Source organism: Solanum tuberosum, unplaced genomic scaffold, assembly GCF_000226075.1.
Source record: "Solanum tuberosum cultivar DM 1-3 516 R44 unplaced genomic scaffold, SolTub_3.0 scf00010, whole genome shotgun sequence".
NCBI classification, from domain to species: Eukaryota; Viridiplantae; Streptophyta; class Magnoliopsida; order Solanales; family Solanaceae; genus Solanum; species Solanum tuberosum.
In genome coordinates this window covers 2,023,856-2,035,851 of record NW_006238936.1, presented here as the reverse complement: position 1 = coordinate 2,035,851, position 11,996 = coordinate 2,023,856, and the positions used below count along the sequence as shown (strand labels likewise).

The following is an 11,996-nucleotide window of genomic DNA, read 5'->3' as shown; positions in this document are numbered from 1 at the left end:
AATCGGCTCAAGGGTAACAAAGTCACGTGCTTTGTCTATTTCACGATGTATGGAATGTGCACTCACTCCAAACTACCACATTGCTCTAGTGTCATGGACACTACTTGTTATTTGTTGCAACGAAGATCCAATTGACTTGTAGTTCAAACTTATGATTTGTTTTGATAGTTTTTAGAACTTATGAGTATAAATCATATTTTTCTAAAAAAGTGAAATTTATTTTCCAAATACTATGGTCAAACACATAGTGAAATTTCAGCCAAATAATATTTGCCAAAAGTATTTGGAAATCTATGACCAAACACTATTTATGTATCGCAAAAGGATCTTAAGTATTCCGCCAATAAAGGCCCTCTAAATTGGTTCAGCCCAAATGCCCAATCAACACACGAACTCCTACAATTTTATAGTTTCAACCCCAGAAGAATTACAAATTACCATCTTCCTCCTCAAGAAATTGTAAATTATTCCTTTCGACTTCTCATACTTTCATCCTTCCTGTTTCGTCTGAGATCGTCAAATGCAGTCCTGCAAAGCCGCTCCCAGTAACCCACAGGTCAGTTCTTGCTATTCATTTTTGCTTTTTTTGAATTGATTAAGAGGTGAATTGTGGAAGGATAAAAAATGTAAGTGAAATTTCGTCATCTGATCTATTGGTTTGTATTCAATTTCTCACAAAAAGGGTTGTAGAATTTGTATACTTTTTTTATTGAATTGGGTTTTGTGTTGTATAGTTCTGGATCTCTGAATTTGAGGGATCTGAACTTTGAATTTTCGTTTGTTTTAGCGCTGATGATAAAGTTATACTGAACATTGTGATCTTTGTTTTCTGAATTTTAGCTAAATTGGTACCAGAGATAGTTACCACATCTTAATTTCCTGTACCTTAATTCCTCCGAAAAAAATTGGGTTGTCAATATAAAGATAAGTGTGAGATTATTATAAAACTTGTAGTTTTAGAGAATGCTTAGTGTATGAATTATTGAGTATTGGAGTGAAATGCGCCTAAAAAGCTGATCAATATTAAGGGATTCAATATAGTAAATATTTTTCGAGCTCTCCAGATGAAAAAGAATACTGTATATTTCTTTAGTGTTAAATCTTAACATTCTCCCTAATATACTTTTGGATCTAATAAGATTGATTGGTTTTGGCTCGTGTACAAGATAGAGCAGCTTTACTGATATTGATTAGCTTGTGGATCTCTGCTTTGTAGGGTGCTGGAACAAACACGGAACAGGTGTATTCTGAATCGGAGAATTTTGTTGTGACAGAAAATAGTTTGGATAATGACCAGTCTGTGGATGTTGAGGACAGTGGTTCAGGGGATAATAGTGAGTTGGATCCAGAGGCATCACGATTAATTCCTGGGCTTCCTGATGACATTGCACTTTTCTGCTTGGCAAGGGTTCCTCGAAGGCATCATGTGCTTCTGAAATGTGTGTCAAGAAAATGGAGAGACTTGGTTAGTGGTGAAGAGTGGTACTCCTATAGAAAAAAACATGATCTCCAGGAGAGTTGGATTTATGCCTTAGGTAGAGACAAGTCTGAACAGCTGTGTTGTTATGTTTTGGATCCAACTCGATTAAAAAGGGGATGGAAGCCCATTCTAGGACTTCCACATCGCTGCATAAGGAGAAAAGGTGTAGGCTTTGAAGTGTTAGGGAAGAAACTATTCCTATTCGGTGGATGTGGCTGGATTGAAGATGCTACTAACGAAGTCTATTGCTATGATGCTGCCATGAATAAGTGGAATCAAGCTACTTCCTTGGTGGTTCCAAGGTATTTTTCCAACTTGCTTTTATGGAAAGCATTTTGAGTTTTTGACTCAACCTTTAACTAATATTCACTTGCCATTTTTTTTTCTGTGTACTCAATCTCCAAATGCTTGTATGGTTTTTATTTTTGAGATATCATTGTTATTGTCACATAACCTCTATCTTCCACATTTTTATATTTCCTTTTAGGAACATTAATCTTTACAGAGATCAGTTTTGTTATGGAACTTATAGGTTAGGCTTCAGAAGACCTTTAGAGCAGGCATGAGTTGATTGCTTAGTTGCATGAGAAACCCTTTGGCTCTTTTGCTTATTGGGGTTTTATTCGCTGTGATTATTGTGTTTCCTCCTAGGCTGGTGTCTTTCCCATTTGGTGAATGTATGTTGTTGTATAAGTTTTTCTCGGTTACTACCATGCAGTTCCACCCTTCACTTACTGATGAGAATAAGAGTCTACCAGTTACATATTATTATAGTCATTCAAGTTAGCCTTCTTAAACTTCATTGTTTAATTGGGCAATACACCATAGCTTATCTGAATCGTTCTTTTTTTTTTCCAGGTGCTACTCTGTATCTGAAGTGTTAGATGAAAAAATCTATGCAATTGGGGGAATAGGGCCAAATTCCAATAATTTACCTTCCTGGGAAACTTACAACACGGAAACAACAAGTTGGACTTTGCATGAAAACCCTAACATTTTCCCTGATATTGAAGATTCTATAGTCTTGGGTGGGAAGATTTACATTCGCGGGGGTTCTTCACCTCTATCTTCTTTAGTGTCTGCATTTGTCTATGAACGATCAAGCAACACATGGCAGCCAGCAGCTTCTGAATTAGTATCAGGTTGGTATGGTCCAGCAGTTGTCGTAGATGGGACGCTTTATGTGTTAGATCAGTCTTCAGGTACCAGGTTGATGATGTGGCAAAAGGATATTAGGGAATGGGTGGCAGTTGGGAGATTGTCACCCCTATTGACAAAGCCTCCCTGTCGGCTTGTGGCGGTGGGGAATAATATCTTTATTATTGGAAAGGGCCTTAGCACTGTCGTTTTTAATGTTGAAAACGCAAGGAACATGGATGGTGTGTTAGTGAGCACTTCCATTCCAAAGTCAATATCTGACGATGATGTAATAAGTTGTAAAGCAATCACAATCTAAGTGTAGGAATATCAAGTGTAACAGCTTGCTGTGACTTGTTAATGTCCTTTGCTACCGTCAGTGACACATCTGTTTCGCGTATGATTCAAAGGGCTCCTATTCAGCTGGCGTCATGGTTGGGACTCTCTCTTAAGTTATACAAGCAAAATTTGTTAGTATTTCTGTACTCGATGGATTTCATACCTTGTACACGTACTGTTGAATTTCCATTAAGAGCATTCAGATTTGGTGGGTAATTATATCTCCATTTGTATCATACTTGCTTCTCTAAAATGCTTTAGCTATTGACTGAAAGAATCTAGCTGATGACATATTAACTTTGTAGCAATTAGCAGGGCTACAGATTGTGATGAGCTTCATGAATATCATATCAATCAATCAAATATACTGCAATCTGTTTTATTACGACTTTGCTTCATGAAACTTACATAGACAAATTTACGGGCGTCTGTCCCTACGTGTGAACTTTGCCATGGTCTGTTCTGTTTAGCATAACCTAAGCTACATCTACAATACCATACTAATAACTCTCAATAAGTCCGTTTTCTTTTAAAGGCAGGATGGATGACTCCGTTGCACGATTGTAATTTATCAATCCTTTTCATACATTCCTTCATCCTAGTCAATACAACAGGTATGGCAGAGGCATTCTCCGAAATCTTCTGTTTAAGGAGCTGTACTTTCTGCTCATCTCCAGCTAAAATGGCAATATTACCAGATTCAATTGGTCCTTCAACATCTGTAAAGAGATCAAGATAACAATTACAAACAAAACAAAAAGTTCCTGAATACAGTAATCTAGTAAACTAGTAACATATGATAGACTATCTTTGGACTGTCGCGATAAAACTTTGTACACTGTGGTTTGATGCTCCTACTATTGCGAAATATTAAACACTAATGAGAAGATTTGATTAGAGTGCATTTAGCACTCATGGCACATCACTGAGCTCGAACTCTGCAACAAATAAAAACCTGATATTTAAGTGGAGAAGAGTAGAGGGGCTGAGCAGCCTGTATAGATCTCTTTGTTTCATTGTGTCTCATTTTTTGCTAAGTTTTCGTGGATTCCAAGAAATTGTAGGTGTTCCGAAACATAACTTTCGGTCTACCTTCTTCTAACACCTTCACTTATCATAGTTCTTCTTCGCACTAATATTACATTTCACCAAATTTATATCCATTCAAACACCACAAAATGACTTCTTAGGTTCAGTCAAAATATTAATCAATCAAATTGGGCCTTTATTCACCAAATTTTTTTCTATACTAACACTGTTCCAGGAACAGGAGAGAATGACCTTTTCGAACATTCCAGAGCAAATATATGGAATTAAAACATTATGCATCTGATAGATTTAGAAGAATATAAATGAGAAAACTCAAGAAACGTACCGGAGCTTGGATCGCCGGAGGACCCAGATTGAGATTCGGACCCATCGTCAAAATGGGTGCCCAAAACGGGTCTTTGAGCGGTAAGAATGGAAGAGACAGTAGTTTTGAGCTGAACCGAAATTGCTCCCCGGTACTCCGCAATTCTCTCAGCCATTTGGTTCACTTCTTCCTCTATTTCTTCCAGCTCCGATACGTCATCGTTTTGCTCTAGAATTTGCTGCTGAGGTTGACTCAACATTTCATCTTGACTTGTTTGCATAACACACAGTATTGGTGTTCGTGTGTTTTCGGCGGTGGGGATGGTTGTCCCGGTGAAAGGACTGGAGGAGCGGGAAATTGGGGAAGTTTGAAAATTTGAAATGAAGTTGAGGACACCTTTTAAATATTTTTTAATATTACTGTAATCTTAAACTAATATTAAAATCATTTAATCTTTCTTAAATATGTCATGTTATCCCTTTTCAAACGTTAACTATACTGAATATATTATTGTATGTGTGTAAATGAATATCATAAAGTTTATATCAACGAAATGCTTAACCACCCATTGAATTGAAAAAAAAACAATCCATTTGAATTACAATAACTCTTTTGCTCTTATCTTTTTTATTTGAAAGTGACAATCACCTTTATATGAAATTTTAAGTTGTCACAATTCAAACTTCAATAAATTTTGTGAAGATTTGAATTGAGTTTAAACTAATTAAACTTCAATTATTATTTTTAATTTCACAAAAGTGCAATTCAAACTTCAAAAATAAGTCATGAAGTTTGAATCGGTGAATTTTTAAAATGTAGTAAAATTTCTTAAAAATATGAAATTTGATACCCAAAAATTTGTTTCATCTTCGAATAAATTCCACAAATGATGATGATGATCTTCCGACATGAGCATATATTGAATAAATAAAAACAATAATTGAATATATCATCATATTCATCTCATCTATTAATATAACAATCAAATGATTTCGCACATCAAAATATAAGTTAAATAGATAAAAGAAATATATTTACTAGTATATTTTATTTTTTTACTTTTGAAACTTTTCAATTTTACATCCACTTTATTAATTACAATGTCGCATCCTTCCAAGCACGTTACAACTCGCAAATTTGTTGTGAACAAAGTTTGATATTTAAATTGGAAAGAAAAATATAAAAATAAAAATCAACTTAGCAAAATTTTGATCTTGCAGCAAATTATTCACTTGATCTCCACGGAGTGAACAACACATGGAGTTATATAAGTTGAAATTTGTATATTGACAAGCAAGTCTGGGTGGTGTAGTCGGTTATCACGCTAGTCTCACACACTAGAGGTCCCCGGTTCGAACCCGGGCTCAGACATTTTTTTTTTTTGCCTATTTTATTTTTAATTTTTTATTGCCTCTTTTTAATTTATCTTTTTTACTGCCTTCTTCATAGGGGTGGGCATGGTATGGTATATACCGAATATCACATCGAAATTGAAATTTTTTATTTAAAATTTTTGGTACGGTAGTTGATATTTATAAAATAAATACCGAAATATTGTATACCATATCGAAATTTTATAGTAATATTAAAAACTAATCATTCACTAATATGTAGACTCTTACTTGACATAGTACCATGTTAGTGAATGATTTTTGTGTTGTAAAATTATATAGGGCTATGCATAATTTTAGATAATGTTATTTAAATTTTGCATCTATGACTACTCGATTGTTATTGAAGTATTCATTTTATGAAATTATTTAACAAAAGTAATTGTTGATCTAATACGATTGTGCTTTTGAATTTCTCACTTGCAAGAATACTTGCTAAAGGACAAAGAGAATGAATTCTAATTTATTTGCTAAATAAATTGCATGGAGAGTTATAAATTTATGTAAGTCGAAGTCAAATAAATTATGGTTATCGAATATTATATCGTAAAATACTAAAATTGAAATTAAATATATCGAATCATACTGAGCTAATTTGGTATGATAATGGTATAGTACTCTAGTAACAAATACTGAAATTACGGTATCAAAATTTGTAAATATCGTACCATGCCACCCCTACTTCTTTATGCCTCTTTTATTTTATATTTTTTTAGGCATAATACATAAACATGTCTTTTAACTTGAAGCCCTTTTAACTTAACTTTATCGGATATTTATGTCATTTAACTTCGAGCATGTACAAGTAAATATTTAAATTGTATAAACTCGAACAAATATATACTCATATGTCCTACGTGTCATAATACACATAAAATGCCCTAGGATATGTGAATTATCATATAAATGCCAAGTAAGACGTATGTGTCTACTTTATTTAATTTTACGTTTGTGTCTACTTTATTTAATTTTATACAGTGATGAAACCAAGTTAATATTTATGTATTAGAGGATTTCTCTTTCTTGCCTGAATCTGTGTGGCTTCTTCACTCCTCCAGCCGCCGGAGCAGATTTTGCAGCCAATTGCTGCCAGGGGACTTACGGTCAGTTTTCTTTGTACGAGCCATTGAGAATCTAAGATTCAAAAGGGATAGTTGTGATTTGTTTATACAGATTTGATTGTAAGTTCCCCTCCTCCTATCCTATCAACTGAGAAGCATCACTGTCCAATTGGGTGATTTTTTGGTGAAAATGTACTGCTGCCCACTCTCACCTTCAAAACAGAGTCCTTATTCATCTACTCATTTTCTTTCCCCTTCAGCGACATATTTTGGGATTTGTAATGCAAGCAAAAGGGTGTCCATTTCTCTAATTAATTTGGGAAATGAATCAAAGGAATCGGTTTCTACTTCGAGACTAAATTATGGGTTCCTTCGTGCAACCAAAAGGGTGTCTGTTTCAGTGACTAGTTTGGGAAATGGGGATCGTTTGGTCAATGTTAGGTGTGGAGAGTCGGCTGTGGAGCATGATGATGGGTTTTATATAAGAAGGTGTGTGGAGATTGCTAGGAAAGCAGTTGGGCATACCAGTCCTAATCCTATGGTTGGGTGTGTAATTGTTAAGGATGGGAAGATTGTAGGTGAAGGTTTTCACCCAAAAGCTGGCCAGCCACATGCTGAGGTGAGTTGACCATGAAGTTCATTTGGCTATTGTTTGATTTCATTCTTGAATTGATATTGCGCGCTTTTGACATCCTATAACTGAGACAACTATAATGATGTTTGGCTAGTAGTTTTTAAGTTAAAATTCTTGGTTTGGAAGCACAATTCAAATGATCCAACTACTCTTAGATTGCAAGTTAAGCTCAATATTTTGGCCTTTCTCCATTTCATAGTAAATTTTCTAGCAAGGAAAGAACAGAAAAGATTAGACTAGGGATTTGAGGAAACAAATATATTTAACCTGAATATTAGAGTATTAAATTAATAAATATATGTGACAAGGCATGTCTTCGATCCCATGAAGTGGGAAGGGGGCTTGACACTTTTTGTGTGCTGAGTTTTCTAAGAGTTGGAACTCTTTTATATGTAACTTTGGTTTGATGAGGAGCTATAGATAGTGTGTCTGCAAAATCTGTTGTGTTAAATGCTTAAAACATGAAGTGTAAATGTAGGTTTTTGCACTCCGAGATGCTGGTGATTTTGCAGAAAATGCAACAGCCTTTGTGAGCTTGGAACCATGTAATCATTATGGAAGAACTCCACCTTGTACTGAGGCATTAATCAAGGCCAAAGTGAAAAAGGTGGTTGTCGGGATGGTGGATCCAAATCCTATTGTAGCTTCAACTGGTGTAAGTAGATTAAGAGATGAAGGAATTGAAGTGATCACAGGTGTTGAAGAAGAACTCTGCAGGAAGCTTAATGAAGCTTATATACATCAAATGTTGACCGGAAAGCCATTTGTCACACTCAGGTATAAATTTGATCTTTCCACAATTATTGCAAATTGTGACACCATGATTCAGGATCACATCATTCAGTGTGTGTATATCAGTTTCTCGATTACCCAATAATTAATCTGTAACAACAGGTACTCTCTCTCAGTTGATGGTGATCTCTTGGATCAGCTGGGTGCAGAAGTCACGGAGTCTGGTGGATACTATTCAAAATTGTTACAAGAATATGATGCAGTTGTTGTTTCTTCCTTCGTGCTGTCAACAAAGCATTCTGTTCTTTCATCTAAAGAACCAGGAGCAAAGCAACCTCTTCAGATAGTATTAGCAAAAAGTTCAGGTTCACTACAACTCCCTGCCGTTACAGCGATATCATCTAAAACTATAATCTTTAGTGATGAGGAGATTGTTATGGAGCTTGAAGCAAGTCAAAGAGGGATAGAGACAGTAGTTTTGGATAGGATGAATTTAACAGCTATCCTTGAACATTGCAAGCGTCAAGGACTGTGCAGTGTGATGCTGGATTTGAGAGGAAACTCTGCAGAATTTGAGGAAATCCTGCAAGAGGGTTTTGAACAAAATTTGTTTCAGAAGGTTATTGTGGAAATGTTGCCAATTTTGGGTGCAGGTTATAAAGAGGCTTTCAAATATATGCAGCAAAACCGAAGGCTGAAGAATTTAACATCGAGGACCTTAGGCGAAAGTATTCTTCTGGAAGGATATTTCTAAGTGGATGGAAGATTTTATAATGATGGTGATCATACAAGGTTATCTTCCGCTTATCACTGAAAGCTGCAACAAGTCTACAAGCATATCAAAGTTACATTCCTGCCTCTAAAAGAGGGAGCTTGATTTCTGAACCAGTGCTACTTTATTCATGTCACTTCAAACTATACTGAAAGGTCCATGGTGAGATCAGGCTTCTCTTGTTGACGTTGTAGAACTGACTATGTTTTGTACTAGAATCTTTAGACCATTCAAGTTTTTGCTAGAAAATGTTTAAGACAAACATATAATGTTGCTTTCCGTTTGTTGCATTTCAATTGACAATAAAGATGTCTGCATTTTGATCTTTACTTTCGTTTGATCATGTGATAAACTTGTTAACTGCTAATTCAGTACTTTAACTAAGGTGTCACAAATAGTGGATCCAAGCACCATTTTCAATGAGAACAGCTCACTTTGGAATACTACAAGGATGTTTTTTGTTCATAAGTTTATTTAAAGGAAGTAGTGCGTACACAACAGGGACTAATCTTCATTGATACACTAAAGACTTGTCTTCTATTTCTGTTAGTTCATATTCATGAAAGAGGACATAATGGTGATGTATGTGCCCAGAATGTCCATGATATGCAAACTGCTGTTGTTTTGCTTTCAAATATAGCATCGTGGCTTTGAAGATGCTATTAAGTTTGTAAATTTTGCTAAAACATGTGCATAATTAATTGTCTTTTACTAATATACATTATCATTTTTTTTCTCATGTTTTATTCTTTCATCCTTACCTCTTGAACCAGGTAACCTAACATGGTTATGGGGAGTACAAGTCACAACAAAGGTTAGTCTGTTTAGTTCTTCCATCATATCTTCTATAGATAATTTTAATCTGTATAAGCATGCCAAGAGATGAGTCATTGCATGGTGAAGTAGCTTATTTATTTAATTTTCTAATACAAATACATGATTTACGGAAAAGTTATTGAGTTCATTCAAACAGTGTTCTTTTCTTTTTAAATTGTAGTAAGAGTTTACTGAACTCGTGAATATTGGAACCCAATCATGCAATGCTACCCTTCACTTCAAGGTTCACACCCAGTGTTTGATTCATACGACTAAATTGAATACATGTTGCGCAAGATCTATTAAAAAGAAAAATAGGTTATTTTGTACGTTCAACAACCGAAAAAAAAGTTATGAGCTAAAGATCTTATTTAATGAGCAAGCACAATTTGAGAAAGAAAAATAATATGACACATAGTACTTGATCATAACTAAACAAACTATAATATATGAGTAAGGATCTTTTACAAACAACTTGTAACTTTATCAAATTAATAAGTAGCTAACTATATCACAAAGTCATATTCATCAAGATTGATATCAGTATCATCATTCTTTGATATTATTCCATTCTCTTCTGAATTCATACATTCATCCTCCAATGTAGCAAGAAAATCAACCCCAACATCCACCTCTATATTATCATCTTCTAATTCTTCCATAACCGAATCGATTAGTTCATTAACTTCAACCTAATTCATAGTATTCTCATCTTTTTTCTGACCATCATGCATCATCACGTGCTTGTTTCTTCTTCTTAATCTTAAAAATTACAAAATCCTTATATATAATTTTCTTCTTAATATTAGTAACATAAACCATCATGAGTATTCGGTCATCAACCACTCGTCGAATAACTCCTTGATTATTGACTTTTTGTTAGTGCAGGGTGTGTACTTCATATGGTGGACATACCCCATAAGTCTACCTTTTTCATCAAACACTTTCTTCGCTGGGTCTTGTATCTTCCATGTGCCCTCCCCAACAATTCGCTTAAATCTTTTATGATGTGGCTTCTCTTTCTTCAACGGTGTAATGAAGTAACCTGCGTTGGTGTTAGTGCCCTCAAGAATCTCCCATGACTCCTTGTCCGCGTAAAGATCAACTAGTTGCATGTATTGATGTTGCTCAAGAAGTGACTCGTCTATCATAAACACTAGTAAATACTTGATAACATCCCTCTCCTTCGGGTAAAAATAATAGTTTGAATATCTCTTAGGTTGATGATGATCACGAACAATCATTATACTTTAGTGATGAATATTAAACAAATTAACAGTAGTGGATGAATCAAGCTAAAAGAATATCCCTAAAACCCTAGTAATTAAGACAATATGATCGATAAAAGAGGTTGATACTATAATGGTATAATGACTTTAGTTAGTGCACATATATAGTTATAAGCCTAATTTGTATCCTGCTTGGAAATGAACTTATTAAGATTACCAATTTGGTAACTTAAAAGTAGTCGTTTCATATTTTGATCAGGAAAAGGATAAAGAGTGAGCTCCTCCAAAGAGCCAAAGCCTCTTGCGGTAGAGATTTTGATTTTTTTTTTCTTTTCCCTTTTATGTAAGAAAAATAGTTACTTTATTCTTTTTGAAAAAGAAATAAAAGATTTATTTATTTATTCCGTTTCATATTTTGATTTGAAAAAAGGATAATCACTCAGAAGTTTCCTATTTTTTCCATTTCAAATTACGATATTCTTCTTCAAAACCTAACTTCCTAACAATATAAGTGGAGAGACGTGTCATGAGATTATCTTTTTCTCTTTTCTTGTTTGATTTTTCTCTTGTCATGACTGCTTCTTTCTTAGCAGATCTTGACGAATTGTCTGATAACGAGTAGACTCGAATCTCGATCATGGATAGAGGAAGATGATGGAGAATTGGATGAGATAGATAATGTTTCCAAACTGCAAAAATCAAATTGATAATTTTAATTTCACTTATTATTATATTGAAGATGGTAAGAAAAAAAGAAGAAAAAACGTACATTAAAAAAGAAAGAACAAAAAAACTATCTACTTTTTTATAAATAAAAAATACTTTAGAACTTTGAATTAAATAATTTAAACTTCATGTATTAATAAATAAAAAATTTACAACACCATCCAAGGCAATGTATTCTAGACATATTAGTAGCATCTTGTTAACTAGAATTAATTCTTATTTTTATAAATGACTATAATAATAATTTTACTATCTGAAGGTAAATGATTTACATCTTTTTACAACACGAAACTAAAAACAAGTATATGTCAATAAATCCCGTTAT

At 34.2% G+C, this 11,996-nt stretch overlaps 3 protein-coding genes and 1 non-coding gene across 6 annotated transcripts; 3 read left to right on the top strand and 1 right to left on the bottom strand.

The window, feature by feature from the left end:
• Positions 1 to 364: 364 nt before the first annotated feature.
• Positions 365 to 3,192, top strand: LOC102591056 (F-box/kelch-repeat protein SKIP4). Its single transcript, XM_006339496.2, has 3 exons — positions 365 to 556; positions 1,217 to 1,782; positions 2,339 to 3,192. The coding sequence occupies exons 1-3, from the start codon at positions 521 to 523 to the stop codon at positions 2,934 to 2,936; spliced, it is 1,200 nt and encodes a 399-aa protein (XP_006339558.1). The 5' UTR covers positions 365 to 520; the 3' UTR covers positions 2,937 to 3,192.
• Positions 3,193 to 3,353: 161 nt separating this feature from the next.
• On the bottom strand, positions 3,354 to 4,678 carry LOC102590700 (uncharacterized). Its single transcript, XM_006339495.2, has 2 exons — positions 4,332 to 4,678; positions 3,354 to 3,675 (listed from the first exon to the last, which is right to left on the bottom strand). Exons 1-2 carry the CDS (start codon positions 4,588 to 4,590, stop codon positions 3,467 to 3,469), a joined length of 468 nt encoding a protein of 155 aa, XP_006339557.1. The 5' UTR covers positions 4,591 to 4,678; the 3' UTR covers positions 3,354 to 3,466.
• Positions 4,679 to 5,607: 929 nt separating this feature from the next.
• Positions 5,608 to 5,681, top strand: TRNAV-CAC (transfer RNA valine (anticodon CAC)). The gene has a single exon. It is a non-coding gene; the product is annotated as a tRNA-Val (tRNA).
• Positions 5,682 to 6,708: 1,027 nt separating this feature from the next.
• LOC102589820 (riboflavin biosynthesis protein PYRD, chloroplastic) lies at positions 6,709 to 11,626 on the top strand. 3 transcript variants are annotated; one of them, XR_366651.2, is made up of 5 exons: positions 6,709 to 7,381; positions 7,875 to 8,173; positions 8,291 to 9,062; positions 9,674 to 9,714; positions 11,539 to 11,626. XR_366651.2 is itself a non-coding variant. In XM_006339494.2 (3 exons), exons 1-3 carry the CDS (start codon positions 6,953 to 6,955, stop codon positions 8,880 to 8,882), a joined length of 1,320 nt encoding a protein of 439 aa, XP_006339556.1. In that variant the 5' UTR covers positions 6,709 to 6,952; the 3' UTR covers positions 8,883 to 9,229. The 3 variants fall into 3 exon arrangements, 1 of the variants encoding a protein (XP_006339556.1); XR_366650.2 differs by lacking the exon at positions 11,539 to 11,626 and adding an exon at positions 10,605 to 11,105; XM_006339494.2 differs by lacking the exons at positions 9,674 to 9,714; positions 11,539 to 11,626 and having other exon boundaries at positions 8,291 to 9,229.
• The last annotated feature ends 370 nt before the right edge of the window (positions 11,627 to 11,996 follow it).